We start from the raw sequence: 25,591 nt of genomic DNA, 5'->3' as shown, positions 1-25,591 counted from the left end.
CGGTACATCGACCGCATTTCTGCAGAAGCTGCACCGATCCGTCTGTCAATCTCCCGTTCCATCCTTCCCTCACTCGTGAACAAGACCCCAAGATACTTAAACTCCTCCACTTGAGGCAGGAACTCTCCACCAACCTGAAGTGGGCAAGCCACCCTTTTCCGACTGAGGACCATGGCCTCGGATTTGGAGGTGCTGATTCTCATCCCAGCCGCTTCACACTCGGCTGCAAACCGTCCCAGTGCATGCTGAAGGTCCTGGCTTGATGAAGCCAACACGACAACATCATCCGCAAAGAGCAGAGACGAAATCGTGTTGTCACCAAACCTGACCCCCTCCGGCCCCTGGCTGCGCCTAGAAATTCTGTCCATAAAAATCATGAACAGAACCGGCGACAAAGGGCAGCCCTGCCATACTCCCGGAGCACCCTCCACAGGCCGCCGCGAGGGACACAGTCGAATGCCTTCTCCAAATCCACAAAGCACATGTGGACTGGTTTGGCAAACTTCCATGAACCCTCCAGCACCCTGTAGAGGGTATAGAGCTGGTCCAGTGTTCCACGGCCTGGACGAAAACCACACTGTTCCTCCTGAATCCGAGGGTCTACTATCGGCCGGATTCTCCTCTCCAGTACCCTGGCATAGACTTTCCCAGGGAGGCTGAGAAGTGTGATCCCCCTGTAGTTGGAACACACCCTCCGGTCCCCCTTCTTAAAAAGAGGGACCACCACCCCGGTCTGCCATCCCAGAGGCACCGTCCCCGACTGCCACGCGATGCTGCAGAGGCTTCCAAAGTGCACCCAAAAACCAGACCTGTTGGTTATTGGAGGATCTTCTATTTCTGGTCTGTTAAACGCATTGGCCATTTTGCAACGAGCCTTCAGCGTATATTACTGAGTGAGCGAGCGCCTGACTGAGTAGCCTAACATAAACATATAAATTGGTGTTTTTTTCTTCTTCGGGGGTGTCAGGGGCATTGACTGTTACGTTGTTTGGGTTATTGGGCTACCTTGTTGAACGCATATCATTATATTTCACAATTTTTTTTATTTTCCAAATATAATTAATTAGTCCAACGAACCGTTCGGTCCATAATGCGTACCGCGTACCGAACCGAAAGCCTCGTACCGAACGGTTCAATACGAATACGCGTATCGTTACACCCCTAATATATATATATATATATATATATATTAGTGCTGTCAATCGATTAAAAACTTTAACTAGATTAATCACACATTTTTTCTGTGATTAATTACAATTAATCGCAATAAAAAAAGAAATGTTTTTGTTTTTAATATATTTTTTTATGTAATAATTTCACAGTTAATAAAATTAATGTACAACCCGAATTCCGGAAAAGTTGGGACGTTTTTTAAATTTTAATAAAATGAAAACTGAAGGAATTTCAAATCACATGAGCCAATATTTTATTCACAATAGAACATAGATAACGTAGCAAATGTTTAAACTGAGAAATTTTAACTTAATTAGCTCATTTAAAATTTAATGCCTGCTACAGGTCTCAAAAAAGTTGGCACGGGGGCAACAAATGGCTAAAAAAGCAAGCAGTTTTGAAAAGATTCAGCTGGGAGAACATCTAGTGATTAAGTTAATTGATATCAGGTCTGTAACATGATTAGCTATAAAAGCTTTGTCTTAGAGAAGCAGAGTCTCTCAGAAGTAAAGATGGGCAGAGGCTCTCCAATCTGTGAAAGACTGCGTAAAAAAATTGTGGAAAACTTTAAAAACAATGTTCCTCAACGTCAAATTGCAAAGGCTTTGCAAATCTCATCATCTACAGTGCATAACATCATCAAAAGATTCAGAGAAACTGCGTGCGTAAGCGACAAGGCCGGAGACCTTTATTGGATGCCCGTGGTCTTCGGGCTCTCAGACGACACTGCATCACTCATCGGCATGATTGTGTCAATGACATTACTAAATGGGCCCAGGAATACTTTCAGAAACCACTGTCGGTAAACACAATCCGCCGTGCCATCAGCAGATGCCAACTAAAGCTCTATCATGCAAAAAGGAAGCCATATGTGAACATGGTCCAGAAGCGCCGTTGTGTCCTGTGGGCCAAGGCTTATTTAAAATGGACTATTTCAAAGTGGAATAGTGTTTTATGGTCAGACGAGTCCAAATTTGACATTCTTGTTGGAAATCACGGACGCCATGTCCTCCGGGCTAAAGAGGAGGGAGACCTTCCAGCATGTTATCAGCGTTCAGTTCAAAAGCCAGCATCTCTGATGGTATGGGGGTGCATAAGTGCATACGGTATGGGCAGCTTGCATGTTTTGGAAGGCTCTGTGAATGCTGAAAGGTATATAAAGGTTTTAGAGCAACATATGCTTCCCTCCAAACAACGTCTATTTCAGGGAAGGCCTTGTTTATTTCAGCAGGACAATGCAAAACCACATACTGCAGCTATAACAACAGCATGGCTTCGTCGTAGAAGAGTCCGGGTGCTAACCTGGCCTGCCTGCAGTCCAGATCTTTCACCTATAGAGAACATTTGGTGCATCATTAAACGAAAAATACGTCAAAGACGACCACGAACTCTTCAGCAGCTGGAAATCTATATAAGGCAAGAATGGGACCAAATTCCAACAGCAAAACTCCAGCAACTCATAGCCTCAATGCCCAGACGTCTTCAAACTGTTTTGAAAAGAAAAGGAGATGCTACACCATGGTAAACATGCCCCGTCCAAACTATTTTGAGACCTGTAGCAGAAATCAAAATTGAAATGAGCTCATTTTGTGCATAAAATTGTAAACTTTCTCAGTTTAAACATTATTATACATTATACATTATAACATTATTAAAATTTAAAAAACGTCCCAACTTTTCCGGAATTCGGGTTGTAGAAGCAACAAAGACAGTATATTTTAAATACTTGTTTAAATGGCATCTTTTTATGAATGAAGGCCAGTATTACTGATATTAATACAGCTACTGATTTTTTTTTACATTTTTTACATTTATTATTAGGCTTCAAAAATATAACAGTTTTTAATTTAAGTAAACTTAAAACAATGCTAACATAAACCCATAATAAATGTCATGTTTACTCCTGCCCTTCCTGTCTTAACAGTTAGGAAATATACAGAAATTTAATAAAGTTATCAAAGTTGTATGCAGTCTGCACTGCATAAACTATAAATTAAATAGTTAATCCTTATTAAAGCAACAAAAGTTATTTAGTCAAGAGCAGCGAGTCATTTTCTCTGTTCCCTTTGTTCTTTAACTTTACTGACAGGAAGCTTTATTGGCTGCTGTCCCTTTAAGAGCAGACAGACACGCGGATCTCTCACAACTCTTTTTGTTCATTTTAGACTTTATATAAATCATTTAAGATTGCTCTTATGAGGATAATCGACAAAACTGGCACTTTGGGATGTTTATTGTTTGTTCAAGCACTTAAGAGAACTGGATTCTGGTGCCCTGTCTATGCATTGTATGTGTGTGTGTGTGTGTGTGTGTGTACGTGTCACATAAGGGCTAGCCAACGGATGGCAGAAAATACGGATGCTGTGTAATTGCGTTAAATATTTTGACACGTTAAACCAGACAAAAATTAATCGCATGCGTTAACGCGTTAACGTTGACAGCACTAATATATATATATATATATACACACACACACAATAACACAACAGTGTTACACAGCTATTTAAGCTATATCATCTTACAATCTTTGGATATATATGTTCATACAGAAGCATATAAAATGCAAAAACAAAATAATTATAATAAAAATACAACAGTTATATTGCATACAGTTAGTGTTGGCGGTATGGTTATGTTCTGGGCAACACTCCACACCATGCAGCCATGCTTGGACAGAGCGGGGAGAGCAGCAAGACGAACCCCATTGGGGTACAGAACAGAATCATTAAGCATACATAACACAAGCATACATAATTAATTATAATTCACAATTACATGAGTTGTAAAGAACATGTGATAGAGACTGCTTCCAAGAACAAATTTAGATCGGATTACAGGTTCAGTTGGTGGAGTTGGAGGAGGGAGTTAATTGCAATCAGCGATGCAATGGAAGAGACACTGAAGAATGGGAATTTAAATAGATCACATGTGATAGGTGTCAATACTGGATTGGTACACGTCAGGAACAGCTGACTGTCAGTTGATGCAAGCGTGACTAACGTGGCCTGACTAAACTAACGAGATGCTCGATATCTTTGATGCAGTATGTAAGTTAGTTTTTTCAGAGGTAAAAGAGTAGCGACCTGACTTAACCACATATTAACTGAGGAGTTGGCCATAGTAATAATATACATTTTTTTGCTAAATATATACAGAAGTTCAACACACTGTCTTTGTCAGAGTCAAGGCACATACCATCTTTACAGTTCAAAAGGTAAACATTTGGAGACAATGCAAAAGTCCTTCCAATAATCTTTTAAATAATTATGTGGATCTCATTCCAGTAACCTTTGATTTTATCATAATCCCAAAACACATGAATCACTGTGCCAATGTCCAACCTACATTTGAAACATAATTGAGAAGAATTGGGTTATATTTTATGAAGACAAACTGGAGTTAGATAGGTCCTGTGAATGAATTTATAATTTTGTTCCTGGGCTGAATTTGAGACACCTTTGGGGAAAACACATGCACGAACAGATAACCACTCTTCATCACTAAAATTTTATCCTAAGTCCTTTTCCCATATCAATCTCAAAGAATAAAATATTTAAGGACAAACATTAGACAGCAAAGAATATAACTCAGAGATGATCTTCTAAAGAGTAACTGAAGAGAAAAGCTGTTTTTCCACTTCATTAAGATCAAATAGTATATTACCTTCTTTTGAGTGTGACTCCAAAAAGTGACGTAATTGAAGAAATTTATAGAAATCTTTAAAGGGCAGGTTCAATTCCTGCTTTAATGACTGGAATGACCTCATTTGACCATTATCAAATAGATGACCAAACTCAGACAGTCCTCTCAGCCTCCAGGTCAGAAGACCGATATTCTGTACGCTTGGGGAAAGATCAGGATTGACTGCGATAGGAGTCTTAAAAGATAACTTATTTGGAATAGCTAAATATTTCTTGACATCCTTCCACACCAAAAGAGTATTTGACACAGTGAAAATAATTATTTTTGTATATTATGAACAAATGGCAGTGAGCATAACAGTCTAGGAAAGCATCTAAAATATTCAATCCCAGTCCAGCGTGAATCGGATCTTTTATGAAACCAATTTAACATGTGTTTTTTGTGTGCAGATTATTTGTGCAGACCAAAAATATAACAAAAAAATTAGGGAGTGAAGCCCCACCCAGTTCAGTTGGTTTTATTAAAACAGAAAGTTTGAGTCTAGGTTTTTTATGATTCCAAATGAACTTTGAAATTTAAGAATGAATCCTTTTTAAAAAAATCTGTACTTAAGTGACATGGCAAATTATGAAACAAAAAGTTAAATCTCGGAAGAATATTCATTCTTATAACATTAATCCTGCCAAAAAAAGAATTTGGAAGTTCTGATTAATTTTCGTAATTAACTGCAGATAGTTGGCTTTATACAAATTGTAACACTAATGAGAGGATGGTATTCAACCATCTATTCCATATTAATGAATCCTGACTCTCTAACACATTCTGCACTCAAAGACCAGAACTTGAGTAAAAAAAAAAGGACTTTAGTTTTACAACATCTTCCAACATAACTCACCACTTGGGCGCCACGATGTCGGCAACATCCTCTGGCGGGGTGACAGTTATTACACCTTCGAGACAGTCCAGAGATACTCGTTTGAGCCTCAAAGGAAAGACAAACACCCGCCTTTTTCACTCACGGCACGATGACACATTCCACAACACAGACACACACACACGCGCATTTCTGGCCCGCACATGAACCTTTTTGATAAAACTACCTCCAAATGTATTAAATGTATCTCTTTATGTGCTTAGATGTCTTCATGTGGCATAGTGGAATAGATATAATGTTTACAGTGTTATCCCTGACTCGCAAAATTATTGTTTGTGGTGTCTGTATAATTGTAAAAATCCGACTGTGACGAATCTCGACGGCAAATTACAAAAAGATGCATTGTTTCAGAAATACAATCTTTCTGAGGAAAAAGTGTTTCTCACACTTCATTGGTTCATACGGAAAAATAGGTGTAAACCTACCTTTCCATAAAAATAAAGGAAAACCCTTGTTCTTGGCATTCTGCCAGAGTCCCTGAAGTCCCTGAATTGTGTGATCTAAGCTACAAGCTTTGTTTTCTAGGAATTAATTTCAGTAATCTAAATAGTAGACACAGAAAATATTGTTTTTCCTGATCAGAAGATTAATATTTCTTGGAGTTTGTAAGAAGGGTATTTTTATTGATTTTTGATAAAGTCTAGCATCCAGTTCGCGGGAGGAACAGATTGTCTAGATAACTTAAATTAATTCTAGTAAAAGTTACCTTTAAATGATTAAATATTCCCTCTTTGGGTTATTTAATATTTGTAAGCAATAAGCACATCATGTTTTTTTATTTTTATGATATTATATAATTCATGTAAAAATAACATCCACCTTCAATACCACGACTTAGGTGCCCTTGAGCAAGGCATCAAACCCCCAACTGCTCCCCGGGCGCCGCAGCATAAATGGCTGCCCACTGCTCCGGGTGTGTGCTCACAGTGTGTGTGTGTGTTCACTGCTCTGTGTGTGTGCATTTCGGATGGGTTAAATGCAGAGCACAAATTCTGAGTATGGGTCACCATACTTGGCTGAATGTCACTTCACTTTATTATATCACTTTATTATGTATAAGTTGCATTTTATTACATTTAGAAATAATAACGGCTGGCCTAATAATGTTATAATGTACCAACAGGATATATTTAATTCCCTTCACTTTACAACAAATCCTTTAAATTTAACAAATATATCAGAACAAAACAAGAATTAAAAATATTTAATTCTAATGGATAAATATAATTGCAGTATATAATAGCCTATAGGCTTAGCTATAAACAAAAATAATAATAATAATTTAAAGCTAAGCATAAGGTAAGGTTGGGCTCTCTCACTCGGGAGAAATCCGTTTCCATATTCGTGATGTTGCCCATTTGAAGCTTATCTATTATTCATGAGGTAAAATAGGCTTTGTATTTCACGCGTGCACTCATAGGCGACCCTTCTTGGAAAAGGGTAGCGCTGCTAAACTACCACGAGAACTGCCCAAATAGCCCCTCATGTTGAGGGAAGCGATGCTTGAAGTGTATAAATAAATACACACTGGCTGAATGGACCCCAAGAAACCAAGATCTAATCACCTCAAGAAAGGGAATGAAGTAGAGCACGTAACCCTTACCATACAGGATTTCAGAAAGTCTTGCGTGCACACTTACATTTTAGAAAGTGCGCAAAATGTTCACGTGCACACTGACCACCATGTGGTTTTCAGAAAGTACAAAGAGCTTAGTGTGTGTATCTAAAGGTTTCTAAGCATCGCAGAGGCGCTGAACCGCATGGGAAAAGGCAAGATCAAATTACCTGAGGCAGCATATACAAGAAGACTTCTGTAACTGCCATCTCCACTTCCCGCTAGATGCGACAGCACCACTAAGTGACCAGGAGACCCCTCAGGGTGACCTGGCCATACATCCATGGAATTCCCTGCAGTGCTGTGCCAGGCCTGATGATCAAGGAGGCTCCCGCAGAAACCTGTGATCTCAGCCGCCTAATACCGGAACATGAAGCTGGATGGCTGGTGCTGACGAGTGTTTAGTAAACACTGTAACTGAGCACTGCAAAGGAAACACACAGAGTTTATTAGTAGACACATAACCACCAGCAATTTAATACACATAAGTATATACAGAAAGGGTTACATTCTCACCCACCCTCCTGCGCTGGAGCCCCGCTCAAGGGGCGCCTCCTTTTAGTCTGGACCATCAGTAAGGGGGTTTTATATGAACATAGAACCAGCCAAAAACATTATAGTTCCAGTATAGGAGACTGTTATGTGAGAGGTTTGCCACCTAACCTCAATCAGGTGGAGAACTGGTAGTTACAAGGGAATTAGGAAGAGGAGGATAAAAGCAGAAGTTATAAATCCCCAAAGGGAACGAGTAGATACCTAGGTATCACTCTGATTCAGACAAGAACGCTGCCTCATCTGGATCACACCCCTTAGGTTCTGCTTATCTCTTTGGAGGAGCGCGAGTTGCGACAATAGCCTTCTGTGCCCATCTTTGATCCACAGATCAAGACAGGCCAGGACCCCTATGTTGTTCGGGCTCAGACCTGGACATTCGTGGAACGAAGGATCTGAAAGCAGCAGAGCGTGCATTCGTCTCCCTGAACTTCTCGATCACCATCTTAACGGAAATACAGAAAAGTTCAGAAGGAAAAACCTTGCAAGAAGAGGGATGCAAGAAGAAAACTGCCTCTTTCATTTCTTTTTGATCTCTGTATGGAGATCAGGCAGAAATGGAAGGCTCACCTGAGCTGGAGGGCTATGGTTAGAAAGATAACACTCATCGACGCGGCCTCACGGCATCACCTTGTTAGCGCACTTTCATGACAAGTCCAACTTTGCTGTGGCACGATCCATAACCTCCAACAGCTTTGGAGGATTGAGAAAGCTCAGCCTCAGCTTCTTCACCATCCTCAAATATCTCCTGCTTTTCCTCGGTAAAACCCAGCAGAGCACTAACCTCTGTATCAGAAAGTGTTAAAGATATAACATCATCCTCCCGAGGCTCTCTCTCGTCTGCCGCCGACAAGCGCAAAAGGCAAAGTCCCTCTCTAAACCACTCAGACAGATCCACCTGTAATTGCCACGAGCTCATTCTCCTCCGTGCCTCAGCAGCGGCGGGTCCTGAACTGTGGGAAGCAGAAGGCAGCCTTTTTTCCTTTTTTTTCCCGGAAAGAGAGACGAACGAGAGCGGAGCTTTTTCTTTGAAAAAACGCTTACAATGCACGCAGATTGCCTCCTCAAAGACATTGCGTGCGTGTTCTTCATCCAAACAAATGAGGCAAAGGTCGTGTGTGTCATCAGGTGTCAAATAATGCCGACACAGATGCACACATTGTCTAAACGCTTGCTAGTAGTCGCCATGATAGACAGAGAAAGATCGCTCTTACCAGTTCTTTCAGATGCACGCTTCAAACAGAACAGTCAGTGAAGACAAAGAAGTGAATGACGTGTTCTCCCGGAGCCTGTTTATAGTCACGCCAGTAGTGACATCAGAGGCAGAGGCTGTCGCCGGCCAACTCGTTGGTGTTTTTCAATGTATGCTTCAAACACGGGTCATGACGAGGTGTTCCCTATAGCGACCCCTAGAGGACACAGGACACTTGAAAGGGAACCAATATTCTTGCAATGCCGATTAAATTTTAGGACTGCATATGAGATAAAATTAAGGCAATCTGTATTTGGAGCATATACATTTCCTACAGTGATATGTCTTCCATTAATTAAGCCAGAAATCAACACAAATCTTTCTTCCGAATCGTAATCTGCATGCTCAAGAATGAATGGGAAATTTTTATGAATAAGAATTGCAATGCCCCTATTATTTGATGTAAAAGAGGAAAAATAAATCTGACCAACCCAATCTCTTTCAACTTAATATGTTCTTTATCAGATAAATTTGTTTCCTGTAGTAGCATGATAAATATATGTTATTGGAATGTTCAAATTTTCTTCCTTTTAATTACATTACCTATAACCTTAACATATTAAGTTACTAATTTAAGAGCAATTGTAGGGCCATACAAATGATAACATGCAAAATTATACAGCAAATTATGTCATTATGAGATACCAAATATGAACAGAAGAGTACCACAAGTAAAACATGAAACAAACCCTAAAAATTCTCTCCCCAAGACCCCATCCCCAAACGATGAGGCACAGATAATATAAAGAAATCACAAAATGACACAAGAAGCCATGAAACAGCTTATAACGTAACCACTAATTTATACAGCCCCGTCACAGTTAATCATCCAAAGATTCCAGGAAAGCCTTGGCTGACTTTGGATCATTGAACATTTTAATTTATCCGTTGTGCAGACACCTGAGTCTGGCCGGATAGAAAATCCCTGATACAGACCAGAGCTTTACCCATGGTTGCGAACTCGTGGCGTTTCTGCAGCAGACCAGCTGACAAATCCGAATAGAATCGAAGCTCTGAGCCATTGTTTCGGCCACTAAGCCACCTCTAAAATCCTTTACAGGGTCATTAACTGTCTTAGATTACCTCCCAGGAGATTATAGTGAAAGTAGTGAAGAAACCCAGGTATTAATGCTTGGGGCAGTACCAGTTGAAACTTGTCACCACTATTCCTCACAGGTACTCTGCGGTATAACACTGCCTCATGATCCTCGAAGGTTATTGCTAGTTTTGTCCCTTCCTAATTCTCTCCTCTGCCTGTAGGTTAGAGATGGATGTGTCATTATTTTGGATTGAGATATTTCTTCTAATGTGTTTGGGATGTCAGATGAACTCTTTGACTTTATCACCAAGCAGTGGGCCTTTTCTGCCTTTACAGAGTCAGAGGTCCGGGACAAGGCGTCTGCTCAGGTAAACCTTTCTATGATGAACTTGGAAGTTGGATTGTTGTAGCCTTGGAGTCCAGAGGGTCAAGCAAGATGAGGTTTTAGGGCTATTGAAAGCCCAAACAAGAGCAGCATGGTCAGTGTAGATGTTACATGTACTTCCCTCCAGATAATGTTTCCATTTTTCTACCGCCCACACCACTGCCCGACACTCTTTTTCATAGGTTGACTAGTTTACCTTGGCCCCTCATAGTTTTCTAGAAGCATATGCAATGGCCTTTTAACCCTGAAGCATTTTCTGTGTCAGTCTTTGCTGGATCGACCTCAACTCCTTTTGCTGAGATGATGTGTCCAAGGAATGTCAACTGTTGTTTGAAATAGTGACATTTATTGTAAGATTTGCCTGGGTGAGTCTCTGTAGTATGATATTTAGATGTTAAATGTGTTTGTCTAATGTTTTTGAGTAGATGATGATGTTATTTTTGTATACAAAACATAATTCTTCCTTCAATCCTGCCAGGACCCTCTCCAACAGCCTCTGGAGTGTAGCAGTGGCATTCCCATATGGCATAGATCGGAATTGGAATAGCCTATTGGTAGTGATGAAAGCAGTTTTCTCAGTATAATTTTAAGTAAATATTTCAATAACTTAATTGCACATTTTAAAGTTTCAGTTTATATAGCTATTGTTATTATTACAAAAACAATTAATATAAATGTAATTTACAATGTATAACTTTTTTCCATGGTATGGTATACACAACATATACTGTGTACCAACTCACAAACGCCCTGCAATTCTCTCATGAACCACCAGGGGTTCGTGAACCCCACTTTGGGAAAACCTGAAACTGAGAAACTGAGCAAACATTGCAGCTGATTTTGACAGTTAACTGGAAACTACTGATATGGCTTATCTTAAACCAGAAAGTACTGTGCAGAACCAGAAACTTGTATTTGCTATATTTCCGATAGGATGTGAAGGCAGCATTACTCTAATAAAATCTTCAAGCTTTTCAAATTGCACACCCTAAAATACTGAAAGTATATTTTTACAGGTAAGAACTTTACTTCCATCTCTCTGTAACATTAAATAGCTCTTTGTTTCTGTGATTTGTTTTAAGAATAAATTATTGTTAATTTTGAGATTAACTACTCTAACTATTATTAGTTTTAAGGGAAAACTATTATTGTAACAAAATTTGTTCTGGTTTTAAATTGTTAAGCAAACTATCAGATGCGCATAAGGAAGAACAGGAATGAACTTAAAGAGCTTAAATAATTGTTTTAAGGCATTTCAGTGTTTGAAATTAATTAGTTATGGTACTTTATGCCTGGTATAAAAAATCCAGTCTGATTGCAGGCTCGTTCAACTGAATAAGGCAATCAACTGAATATTAGCACCGCTAGTTTAGAATCAATAGTACTATGTATTTCTGGGTCTTGAACAGATTCTATCCATTTATGCAGGGTCTTCAAATAGTTCACTCTTCTCTCACTGCTACATTTAACACTTCTACATTTAACACACACAGTCTTTGAAGAATAATAGTAGAATAATGTCTTCTCATCTATAGGCATAATTAGGAATATTATATTGAATTAAGATCGCTGAAAATCTTCTACATAATCAGTATGTCAAAATCCATGGTTACTATACTTTTACTACAATGAAACCATGGTTAATTTTTGTGAGGGATGACGCATGGAACAATTTAACAGATTCACTCGTGTCATTTTTTTATACTCATGTTTGTCATTTCTGAAACTGTGTACATGTACGTTTGGTCCTCTTGGATGACCAAAACTTCTTAAAATTGTGAATGAATTATGTAGATTAACCAAGCAAAGGGCGTTCCAGTTAACTGGAAATTACTGAAATGGCTTATCTAAAGCCAGAAATATATTTATATATATATTATAATATATATTATAATATATTTAGGTTTCTACATCTAACATCAAAGTTTGTTCTGACAAACTTTTTTTTCTTCTTCTTCTAGTAACATTTGGAAATTTACAGCACACAGTTTAAAGAAATTCACTGCAAGTTTCAAAATAGTTTAAGGTAGATTGAATATTAATATTGGGAAAAACTTTCACACATTGCTGTTTATATTTAAATACATTTACATCTCATTTTAATTTAATAATTAAATAAATATATTTATTTTACAATAAATGTAAAATCTATCTACTTTTGATCTCTATGATTCTGTTGACTTTGTGTTTATGAGTGTTGCTCAGTGTCGACGGAACAATTATTTCACATTGGTTTAATATTCAACTTTTTTGTTTAAAACAGGTGTTTCATTACTCCTCCTGGGACCAAGAAATATAGGTAATTAGAATCATATGTTGGCAGTTACATTATTAAATTACATTATTAATATAAGTATTATGTCTCTTAATTCTGAGTGTTCATTAATGTTTAAATTTGCCATTCAGAACATGGAAAATCAAGACCCTGCTGTTGTTGATGCAATAAAGGAATCGGGCGAGTCCACTCTGGAAAAGGCTAAAGCAAAGGCTAAAACAAAGTTTGACCAGTTTATGAGCGTCTCACTTAACATCGCTGTGACTGGAAAGACAGGATCAGGAAAATCCTCCTTTGTAAATGCACTTAGAGGTCTACAGGATGACGATGATGGAGCAGCACCTACTAGCCCCCTAGAATGTACAATGGTGACCGCCATGTATGAACATCCTGAAATGCCAAATGTGAAGATCTGGGACCTGCCTGGAATAGGAAGCCCAAACTTCAAAGCAAAAAAATACCTGAAAGATGTCAATTTTAACACCTATGATTTCTTCATTATCCTTAACTCAGAGAGGTTCACGGAGAATGACATCATACTGGCTAAAGAAATAAGAAAACTGAAGAAAAACTTTTACTTTGTTCGTTCCAAGATTGATAATGACATGTCTTCAGAGAAAAAGAAAAAAGGATTTGATCAGCAGAAGGTTCTTTCCATAATAAGAGAGGATTGTCAGAAAAACCTGAAAGAACTGGGAGACCCCGAAGTTTTCTTGATATCGTCTTTTGATTCGGAGAAATATGATTTTGAATCACTTCAAAACACTCTCGAAGATGAGCTTCCAGAACACAAGAAGTATGCTCTTCTACAAGCCTGGCCAGTGTGTTCTGCTGCAACTCTTGAGAAGAAGATCAATATGTTTAAACGGATGATCTTGGCTGCATCTTCTGTCTCTGCTGCTGTAGCAGTCGTCCCTTTCCCTGGTCTATCAGCAGCATGTGATACAGGCATGGTCGTGCTTTTCCTCACAAGGTGCTACTATGCATTTGGTTTGGATGATAGATCACTGACAAGGCTTTCCGAAAAAGTTAACAAGCCCCATCTGAAAGATCTGGCCAAATCTAAATTAGTTACTGCCATCCGTGAAAAAGCACTGGCCAGATTGCAAGTGTCTGCTGCGCTCGCTACCATTGCTACTGTTGAATATTTGTTGAGTCTCCTTCCAGTTGTAGGCAGTGCTGCTGCTGCAGGAATATCCTTCGCTACCACTCAGTACCTCTTGATAGAAGGAGTAAATGATCTGGCAAATACGGCTCGAGTAATCAGAAAAGAAGCTGGTCTTGCTTCTGTTCATTGATCTATGTCCAATAGAGCATGTAAGCATTTTCAGTAAATGAGATGATGTATATTAAGATTGTGTGCTGATACTGAGTTCAGCAAAAAACAAAAACAAAACTGTCTTCATAATATTAAAAGAATCTATGCTAATGTCCAAGCAAACCATATACTAATAAAATACAAAAAGTGTTTTGTGTATCGGCTGTTTTGTGATAACTATTTGTATACACAGTTTAACTATAATCCCAATATTTATTTAATTGTATTTGTAAATGTAAATTCACTTCTTAAATATACTAAAAGTATTGACTGATAAATTACTGATTGAACAAATATACTTTCTACCCTCACCGGCTTCTTTATTACATACACCTTTTAAAGGGTTCGTTTACCCAAAAATGAAGTAGCCTGTGATTTACTCAGCCTCAAGGCATCCTAGTTTCCAGATAAATTAAATTATTATTATTATTATCTATTTTATTTTTTTGTAAATACCTTTTTTGAAAATATAAAGGGTCAATTATTTCATTACATTTTTACTGAACTGTACCATAAATTTGTCCTATGGTATGACATAGCAATAAAAAAAAAAATTATCTAAACAATACATAAATAGTATCCCAGCCGGCAAATGACCGACCTCCAATGTTGAAATATCTCATGCTCCCTCATCTAACCAAAGGGTCTATGGACCTACAAAAAAGGATGAACAGGCCTCCGGTTCCATAGCAACCAAAGGCACACTATCTGATAACACTGGTTTATGGCTCCCAGGAATGTGGCAAAGCAATTCTTCACTCAAGTTTCAGACATATAATGCCCATAAAAAGGGACTCTTCTCGAATAAGTTCATAAGAAAACCTCTCTTTGAACGAACACACATATTCATTGTGTAAATTACTGCTGTTTCTTTTATATTGTCGGTTGAATTTGACTGTTTTATGCATGCTTATCATAGAACCACTTCCGATGATCTAACGAGAGAGTATATAATATATTATACATGCAATATATTAGTGTTCTAAGAACCTTCAGTAATTTTTGCATCTGAATGTTGATAGATCATTGATGACTCTATTTTATAAATCTTATATTGAGTATGTTTTAACATTTGCTATGTTATGCTGGTATGACAGTCTTGATGTGAAGGCAAAGACTGCATTGGTGAAAATAGTTAACACTAGTAGTAAGATTTTAGGGGTTCAGCAGAGTCATCCTACCGACCTATATAATCGACAGGAAAGGGACATCCTGGGAGACTGGGTAGTTGAGGAGCTGAATCCGATCAGACTCCCTTATGTCTGCCAGGTATAGCCATAGGTGGCACTCCTGGACCAAGTAAGTGGACATCACCTGACCCAAGGAGCGTGCAGTAACCTTCGTCGTTACCTTTTTTTACCTAAGGTTGTGGGTTCGAGTCTTGGGCTGGCAATACCATGACTGAGGTGCCCTTGAGCAAGGCACAGGACCCCCCAACTGCTGCCCGGGTGCCGCAGCATAAATGGCTGCCCACTGCTCCGGTTGTGTGTTCACAGTGTGTCTGTGTTCACTGTTGTGTTTGTGCACTTTGGATGGGTTAAATGCAGAGCACAAATTCTGAGTACAGGTTACCATACTTGGCTGCATGTCATGTCACTTTCCCTTTTTCCCTTTTTCAAGTGGTTTTCCTTTGTTTTCTGGGAAGCGCACCCACCAGTTGTCTCAGAGGCTGTTTTAAACCAGAAGAGGCTTTCACTTGAAAACACCCAACTATTTTGATAAGGATGAGAGATTTGCAAAACTGGGACAGGCAACACAGCAACCAGAGTCCCATCAAAGGACTCACCCAAATCCAGCCTGCTGTTAGCTTCAGACCAGTAAGCAAGCCCAAACCGAACCATGGAACCAAACCTCTCACTCACTGGGTGGAGAGAGCAAAACCGGGCTGCCCAATGAACACCCATTCCACTGTCCATCCAAACTGAACTGTGAGTCTTGCCCACCTTTCCCTGGTCGCTGTTAGGTTAGTGAGACTGAAGGACAGCCCGTACCCTGATATCTTGGACTGACTCGCCAACACTCGCACTGGCCCCACCTCGAGCACACTTTATAAGTGCCTGATCCTCCCCCAGCGGCACTGTGCAGTCAGAGACAGACTGAGGACAGAGAGTTGTCATCTGTGCCCCACAGCGAAAAGTGTGTCTAAACTTGATGACATCACACTATAGTGTCAAATCATCTGAACACAGTGTCAGAACATTTCATCATAGACAGAACGAGCATCAGTTCACTGATGGGGACCGAGTCCAGTGTATCCATCACTGTGTTCTGTTGTCTCTTGTTGGATCGTTCCACTTGTGTCAGGTGTAGACCTGGCGTGCGTTTTTTATTGTTTTATTTTACAGCCCTGCTTGTTTTAATGTTTTTATTAAATATCTGTATTGACTGCATGGTCATATTATCGAATTATTTACTGCCATGCGACCTACAAAAGTAAAGCTTGGCGACTCGATGAACGAGCATTGCAGCAGGTTGATTTTTGGCGGATGTGCTGTGCTTGTGCAGCCGCGGTCGTCTTCATTTCGTCGGGTGAAACATCTGCAGCAGTCCGTGAGCAGCAACAACTTCCCCTCCACGCGCTCTGATACCAGAAACACGCTTCACCTTCACTCCGTGAATAAAGTATTTCAGTATGTTTGAAATGTTTCAAACATACAGAATTCCTAAAAGAATTTGCAGATTTCCTCTCAGACCTTCTAGTTACAGTTGATAAGGCGCTAATCATGGGAGATTTTAATATTCATGTTGATAATGCAAATGATACATTAGGACTTGCGTTTACTGACCTAATAAACTCCTTTGGAGTCAAGCAAAATGTCACCGGGCCCACTCATCGTTTTAATCATACACTAGATCTAATTATATCGCATGGAATCGATCTTACTGCTATAGATATTGTACCCCAATGTGATGATATTACAGACCATTTCCTTGTATCGTGCATGCTGCGTATAACTGATATTAACTATATGTCTCAGCGTTACCGTCTGGGCAGAACTATTGTTCCAGCCACCAAAGACAGATTCGCAAATAACCTGCCTGATCTATCTCAACTGCTATTTGTACCCAAAAATACACATGAATTAGACGAAATTACTGACAACATGGGCACTATTTTCTCTAATACATTAGAAGCTGTTGCCCCCATCAAATTGAAAAAGATTAGAGAAAAACGTACTGTGCCATGGTATAACAGTAATACTCACTCTCTCAAGAAAGTAACTCGTAGTCTTGAACGCAAATGGAGAAAAACTAACTTGGAAGTTTTTAAAATTGCATGGAAAAACAGTATGTCCAGGTATAGACAGGCTCTAAAAACTGCTAGGGCAGAGCATATCCACAAACTCATTGAAAATAACCAAAACAATCCAAGGTTTTTATTTAGCGCAGTGGCTAAATTAACAAATTACCAGACGCCACCTGATTCAAATATTCCACCAACGCTAAATAGTAATGACTTTATGAATTTCTTCACTGATAAAATAGATAACATTAGAAATACAATAGCGAATGTAGATTCTACAGCGTCTAAAACTTCAGTTTCATCCATCGCACCCAAAGATAAACTGCAGTGCTTTACAAATATAGGACAGGAAGAGCTAAATAAACTTATCACTGTATCTAAACCAACAACATGTTTATTAGATCCTGTACCCACTAAATTACTAAAAGAGCTGTTACCTGTAGCCGAAGAACCGCTTCTCAATATCATTAACTCGTCGTTATCTTTAGGTCACGTCCCAAAACCATTCAAGCTGGCGGTTATCAAGCCTCTTATTAAGAAACCAAAACTAGATCCTAGTGTACTGGCAAATTATAGGCCTATTTCAAATCTTCCATTTATGTCTAAAATTTTAGAAAAAGTTGTGTCTGCTCAATTGAGCACCTTCCTGCATAAAAATGATCTGTATGAAGAATTTCAGTCAGGTTTTAGGCCCCACCATAGCACAGAAACTGCACTTGTTAAAATTACAAATGACCTGCTTCTTGCGTCAGATCAAGGCTGCATCTCATTTCTAGTCTTACTTGATCTTAGTGCTGCGTTCGACACCATAGATCGTGACATACTCATAGATCGATTACAAAACTATACAGGTATTCAAGGGCAGGCTCTAAGATGGTTTAGATCCTACCTGTCCGATCGCTACCATTTTGTTTACTTAAATGGGGTGTCATCTCATTTATCATCAGTAAAATATGGAGTGCCACAAGGATCCGTCCTAGGTCCCCTTCTATTTTCAATATACATGTTGCCCCTTGGTAATATTATTAGAAAATACGGAATTAGCTTCCACTGTTATGCTGATGATACTCAGCTATATATCTCAACAAGACCAGATGAAACTTCCCAATTATCTAAGCTAACAGAGTGTGTTAAAAATGTAAAAGATTGGATGACAAATAATTTTCTCCAATTAAATTCGGATAAGACAGAGATATTAATTATTGGACCAAAAAACACCACACAGAATCTTGTAGATTACAATCTGCAACTAGACGGATGTACTGTTACTTCCTCTACAGTCAGAAATCTGGGTGTTATATTGGACAGCAATTTGTCTTTTGAAAATCATATTTCCAATGTTACAAAAACCGCATTCTTCCATCTTAGAAACATTGCCAAGCTACGAAACATGTTATCTGTTTCTGATGCAGAAAAGCTAGTTCATGCTTTCATGACCTCTAGACTGGACTATTGTAATGCACTTCTAGGTGGTTGTCCTGCTTCGTCAATAAACAAGCTACAGGTAGTCCAAAATGCAGCAGCTAGAGTCCTTACCAGGTCAAGAAAATATGATCATATTACCCCAATTTTACAGTCTCTGCACTGGCTACCTATTAAGTTCCGTATCAGTTACAAATTATCATTACTTACCTATAAGGCCCTAAATGGTTTAGCTCCTGCGTACCTAACTAGCCTTCTACCACGCTACAACCCATCACGCACCCTAAGGTCACAAAACGCTGGTTTTTTCTGTAGTTCCTAGGATAGCAAAGTCCACTAAAGGAGGTAGAGCTTTTTCACATTTGGCTCCCAAACTCTGGAATAGCCTTCCTGATAATGTTCGGGGTTCAGACACACTCTCTCTGTTTAAATCTAGATTAAAAACGCATCTCTTTCGCCAAGCATTCGAATAATGTATCTCTTAAATTGTGAGTGTAGTTGCATCTGCATTTTTATTCTTTAGCTTGGGTTAAACTAATTTTACTTTGTTGGATCAGCAGCTATGCTAATGATGTCTCTATTTTGTTTCTATGTTTTGCCACGGGATTTACATCCCGTGGTAACTAGGATTTACACAAGCTCCAGTCTGGATCCAGAACACCTGAGAAGAGATGATGCTGACCCTCAGAGGACCCCAGATGATGCTAACCTTGAATCAACAAACAGAACTAACAATTATTGCTACATGTGTGACTGCATCCTATAATTACTATTAATTAATAATATTGATAGTTCATCATCTAGCTGACTACGTCTTGTATTATTATTATTATTTTTATTTTTCTAAAATCCTGTCAAACGTGCACAAACTACTAGCTACTACTAAATATTGTAGAAACATAATTTTCTGTAAAGTTGCTTTGTAACGATTTGTATTGTAAAAAGCGCTATACAAATAAACTTGAATTGAATTGAATTGAATTGAAATGTTATGTTCATAACTTAAGACTATAAAAAAATAAATAAAAAAATAACAGGAGAGTTTCAAAGTGGCTTAAGCTATTGTGTGTAAACTTTTTTCCCTAAATCACATGCCAAACTTATAACATTGTAAGCATTGAATATTTAATTGCTGCTTTCTGCTGTGAACATTTTGTTTGTGATGAAAAAACTACATTTTTGTCAGTTATTTTATCTAAACAGATCGATTAACTTCTTCAAGATTTCAAAATCAAATAGCCTACTGATAATTGATTGATTGATTGATAATGTTTATTTCATTCATGGATATTTTCCAACAAAACTTACTTCATCATCCTCATATATATAATTTATAAAACCATGATGAAAAGGAGGCAGGGTGAAGAATATCTTATATTTCCTGCCCCCTCAACAATAAAAAAAAAAAACTCAACATATCAAGTCCCCGTCAATGCATGACGATAACAAATTAAACAAACTAGAAACCAAAACAGATTCCAAAGCAAAAGTAAACCATGATCACAACCATCATCATCATCATCAATTTCTATAAGTGTTCATACAAATGATAATGATAATGTAGTAGCACTGTAAGATTAAATTTGTTTGAATGCATTATTGCGACAGCGATTGCGTGTGAATGTGCTTTATCTGTTTAAATCATGCTTTAACCCGAAAATAATCAGTAAAAGAAACAGACAAACTCCTTATCCTTCAACATCCCACTCGACTCTTGCAGTCATTGTAACCTTCTGATTAAGCCATAGCTAAATATGTTTAACATGAATTCTCATATTCAAGTGTTTGTGCAAAAATGTATTAATGTGCATTAATGACAGGGAGACGCCGTCTCATCACTTTAATTTTTTCCTGATAATGAACTTATAATTTTTTTGTTAACATAATATCGTGGTGTCTCACATACATTAAAATATCTACAGAAAGCTTGAAATGTTTTTTAAACGAAAATGAATTGTGTAATCTGTGAATGTTGCATTTCTCTGTCGGTGAGAGCCAGCACTGTGAATTTCATCTTGCAGCCGACAAGAAAACATTTGTTTATTAATAAATAATTAAAATGTTTCATTTTTCACAATTATTAGGCTACTTCTGCATGTGCTTTGTTGCAAACTTAATGCATGTGCTTGAGCGCGGAATATATTAAGATTTTATTATGTAAATTTAATATAAACCTCTGATTAGTTGAATATAACAAACGAATGACTAGAACTAGAAAAATCTTACGTGGAGACAGACCATTTTTTAGTGTACACTGTAAAAAATGTACTGTATAATTTACAGGATTTTACTGGCAAAAAAGTTGCCAATAAAATCCTGTAGAAATGATGTTAATTGCTGTAAAATGGATTACAGGACATTACTGCAAAGCAAATTACAGTTAATTGCTGTATGTGAAATACAGTAGTTTGTAGTATTTTTTACAGTAACATTGAATTTTACTAGTAGTTTATTTTACGGCAATATTTTGTAAATTCACTAAAGTACAGTATTTACCTTGCAAAAAAGTTGCCAATAAAGTCCTGTAAATATATTTTACAGCATTTTTTTGTAATTTCATTAAATTACAGTATTTAACTGGCAACAAAAGTTGCCAATAAAATCATGTAAATACCCCTAAATACAATATGATGTTGTAATAATTTAACAATGAAACTGCTTTAAAGAATAATGTTAACAGTAAACTATAAAATACTGCTATAAATGCATTATCATGAGCTCTATCTTAATACATTTACAAATGAATAAAAACCAAGTCAATGATTTTGCAAATAAGTATTTATTAAAACTGGCAGAAAGACATTGCAAGGCTTTTACTGGTAAAATAAAATTTCAGTCTTTCAACAGTTAAATCTTATCATAAAAATAGCATAGCATCACAAATAACTGTCTAAAAAAACCATATTCAGAGTAGAACATTAACTTTCTATAAAAATGAAGGTCAATCAACAGAATTTGTATAATTTTGGTTAAAAAAAAATATGTTTTAAAGAAAAGGATTAAAATAAAAAGCTGGAATCAACATTAAATCACAAATTCTGTTGTTTGAGCTTATGTTCTATTAAATTAAGAATATTCCTGCAAAAGACAAATTAATAAATAAATACATACTGAAAGTCCATCAACTTTCTGAGATGAGCACACACATGAGGGTTGTCCCTCTTCTCTGAGACTTTTCCACTTGTTTTGCCTCTATGTGTCCATCTTGTATCCAGTGAGTGTTGTGATTCCAAGAAAACATCTGCACATAAACACAAGCAAAAGCATCAGGAAAATAAATAATAAATTTATTATCAATATCAATAAAATAAATGTCAAAATGCCACTTATACAATACAATCAGCATTTACCAGTACTTAAAAGGTTACTCCACCCCAAAATGAAAATCTTGCCATTAATCACTTACCTCCATGTCGTTCCAAACCCATAAAAGCTTCGTTCGTCTTCGGAACACAATTTAAGATATTCTGGATGCAATCAGGAAGATTGTGACTGTCCCATAGACTCTCCAGTAAATACCACTGTCAAGGCCCAGAAAAGTATGAAAGACATCATCAGAATAGTCCATCAGTGGTTCAACAGTAACGTTAAGAAGCGGCGACAATACTTTTAGTATGCAAAGAAAACTAAAATAAGGATTTATTCAACAACTAGTCTCCTCTGCGTCAGTGTAGTGCCATTTTTGGAGAGTATCTGTTGGACACACACTACATAGACTGTTCTGTGTCAGCTGGGTCACATGGACACGCTTTCTATGTTTATTTACGCTTTGATTTGAACGAAAACAGCGTATCCGTGTGGTGCGGCTGACATAATAAAAAATAACCACAGTTACGACCCTTGGCTCAAGGGAAGCAACAAAACAAGGGACACACGAAAAACCCAAATTATAAGCTCAAAGTAATATTTATTTACTTACAAAATGAGACAACACTAAATTATAGAAGGAAAAAAATTAAAGAAAATAACAGTATTTCTGTATTCATCAGTAAGGTCAGTGTGTAAAGCAAGATGCAGGTGTGAAGTGTAATGTAGTGTTGAAGTGAAAATGAAAAGAGTAACAGAATACAACACAACCAAAGAGTCCAAAACCAAAGACTGACTCTCCCCAGTCAATTGGTGATCTTTTAAACAGCATCCAAGGCACAAACACAGGTGTTTCCAGTAGACTGGCAATTTAGGTAATTAATGGTCTCAGGTGCCAACCGCAATTCACAGAATCAACAGCAGGTGTCGTCACACCACTTTGTTGAATAAAGTTGTTCTTTTTGTTTTCTTTGCATACAAAAGGTATTCTTGTAGCTTCGTAAAATTACAGTTGAACCACTGATGGCAGAAGGACTATTCTGACAATTCTTTTCATACTTTTCTGGGCTTAGACATTGTTAATTGTTTGGCAGTCAGTGGGACAGACGAAAGCCTCCCGGTTCTCATATGAAATATCTTAAATTGTGTTCTGAAGACGAACATAGCTTTTACGGGTTTGGAACGACATTAACAGTTAACAGTGATGAATGACTACATTTTCATTATGTGGTGGAGTAACCCTTTAAATAAGTAACCTTTTTCACAAATGAAATTACTTAAGTAAAACTTGTTACCTTTGAAAAAATTAATGTGTGCAAAAGATGCCTGCTCCCGGGACGCACAATGTTGAGGTATGAATTCACAACCATCTGACCCTCAAATAGTCAAAAGCCACTGGGTGGACCTGAAATGAATAAATATAAGCAATAATGTAACCTACAATGCAGTATTTCAATATAAAATGTAATCTAAATTACAAGTTTATCAAATTATTTAAATAATTAATACATTACCTAATAAAATCAGCTTCAGAGTCTTGAAGCATCAAACATTTCTCCACATCAGCTGCTATTCTTTGCACCTACAAGACATAAAGAAAATAATCTTGTGATTTCTTTAAAGCATTATGTTCTGTAAATGACACCAAAATTAACAACCAAAAGGCATATATTTCAGAATAAACAAACTATTATAAATTGTATAATTTATAATACAAATTGTAATATTACATTGTAGAACTGTACCACCAATCAAATTAAATAATTAACAGTGCCAAATTACAACTGTGTAATGACATGAAATTTGAAAATACAATTAATAAATGTTGGAAAAATGCAATGCTACTTATTAAACCTGAAACTAATCCGCCATTAGGTGGCAGTAAATAACTTAATGAGTCATTCATTGAACCGATCCGTTCAAAAAGATGAATCATTTAGCTAAAGTTTGGAGAGTTTTGATTTGAAAATGAGCAAAATAGTTTTGCTTTGGTCTTTGTTTGGAACTATATTCGTTGGTGAAATACAACAACAGTTAATATTGTGTCTAAAAAAGTAACTTGTTAACTAATTGTTTATTGTACAGTACTATGTATTTGCAATCGTGATACTCAGCAAAACAGCTCACTTGTGATGCTTCTTATATCATATGTTATGAATAAACTCAACAGTTGAACATTTACCTCATGTATTTTCTGTGAGTTTATATGTGCGGTTAAGCTTGTTTTGATGTTGAATGAAAGGTTAATATAATCAGAATCGCGTTTCGATGCTTCCTCAGGCTTTTTTCTTTTCTTTTCTTTTCTTTTCTTTTTTTTTTAAATCAGGCTAACTTGTCCAGTCGGGCATATAAAGATGTCTTTCACTTATTATAGTAAGGCGTCGAGCCAATATGGGATAGTTGAACGAATTTCATTTCGTCAGTTATTTCGATAGTAGTTGCTATGAAAATCGTTCGCATTGGGCTTTATTTTAAGTTAGGTAAACACTACTTTTAAATGCTCTCAATAAGAAAATTTTACTTCCAAAAATCGAACATTTGGCGTAACTATGCTATGATAGCAATTCCCAGTTTACTGCACATAAGTTACCAAGGCCACTTGTCTAAATGTCAGGATAGGAGGCTATTGTGACATGATATCACTTATACATTAACTTAAATAAATATAAAAGGATATATTTCTTAAGTATAATTAAGTTAACTTACCAGGAATTATGAATAAAGCCTCTTATCTTCAATCGTTCTCAGGCTGCTCCAGTCGGCTGGGTTTCAGATTTGAACTATGCGCGCGCAATCCCATAATGCCACACTACAGTAAGTTAGTGTAAAAAGCAGGAACTACAGTGACAACACCTGCTTCTTGTAAATGAATTACAGTTGACGTAAAATTCTGTAAAATTTTGCTGTAGAAACTACAGCAATTTTTTACAGTGTATAACCAAAACAAAAGTCCTATATAAACCGGTTCAGCAAGTGAAAGCCTCATAAGACACTGTCCATATGAAAGAGCAATTCACACCTTTATCTCGACCCCCACAATCCACACATAACGACCCCCAAAAACCCAACCCCCTCCAGCTGAACTGAATTCGGTCTGTGTTTTGGCTCTGAGGAACTGTGTGTTACTGGGCTGAAACATGCCTGCACTCAGCAGCACTACTCTTTGTATTCATTATTTTCTCGCAGCCCATATTATTATTTTTACAAGACCATAATGAAAATAACAAATTATCGATTGATAATGAATCATTATTTTACAAAAATCATTGTTATTTGTGAACATAGCGTTTGCGGAAGGCTTTAAGACCAAGTGGAATCCTCTGCAGCTGCTCCCCTCACAGCGCGCGGGACTCGTGCTCAGTAATGCAGCTTCACTGTCTGCGGTTTGACTTTACTGAATCAGATTGAGGCGAATACAACTTATTGATCATGAG

General features: G+C 37.5%; 1 protein-coding gene and 1 long non-coding RNA gene across 2 annotated transcripts; one reads left to right on the top strand and one right to left on the bottom strand.

Annotated features, from left to right (window-relative positions):
- Positions 1-11,450: 11,450 nt before the first annotated feature.
- Positions 11,451-14,190, top strand: LOC132105309 (interferon-inducible GTPase 5-like). The gene is made up of 3 exons (XM_059510449.1): positions 11,451-11,608; positions 12,856-12,891; positions 12,999-14,190. The coding sequence occupies exon 3, from the start codon at positions 13,002-13,004 to the stop codon at positions 14,163-14,165; it is 1,164 nt and encodes a 387-aa protein (XP_059366432.1). The 5' UTR covers positions 11,451-11,608; positions 12,856-12,891; positions 12,999-13,001; the 3' UTR covers positions 14,166-14,190.
- A 7,777-nt stretch (positions 14,191-21,967) lies between these two features.
- On the bottom strand, positions 21,968-23,771 carry LOC132105203 (uncharacterized). The gene is made up of 3 exons (XR_009423932.1): positions 23,672-23,771; positions 23,453-23,562; positions 21,968-22,092 (listed from the first exon to the last, which is right to left on the bottom strand). It is a non-coding gene; the product is annotated as an uncharacterized LOC132105203 (long non-coding RNA).
- Between the last annotated feature and the right edge of the window lie 1,820 nt (positions 23,772-25,591).

This window comes from Carassius carassius, chromosome 1, assembly GCF_963082965.1.
Source record: "Carassius carassius chromosome 1, fCarCar2.1, whole genome shotgun sequence".
NCBI lineage: Eukaryota > Metazoa > Chordata > Actinopteri > Cypriniformes > Cyprinidae > Carassius > Carassius carassius.
This window is presented reverse-complemented; position numbering and strand designations above follow the sequence as displayed.

Bases quoted from the DNA above. Each gene is read 5' to 3' on its own strand.
- LOC132105309 (XM_059510449.1), top strand. From the start codon at position 13,002: ATGGAAAATCAAGACCCTGCTGTTGTTGATGCAATAAAGGAATCGGGC.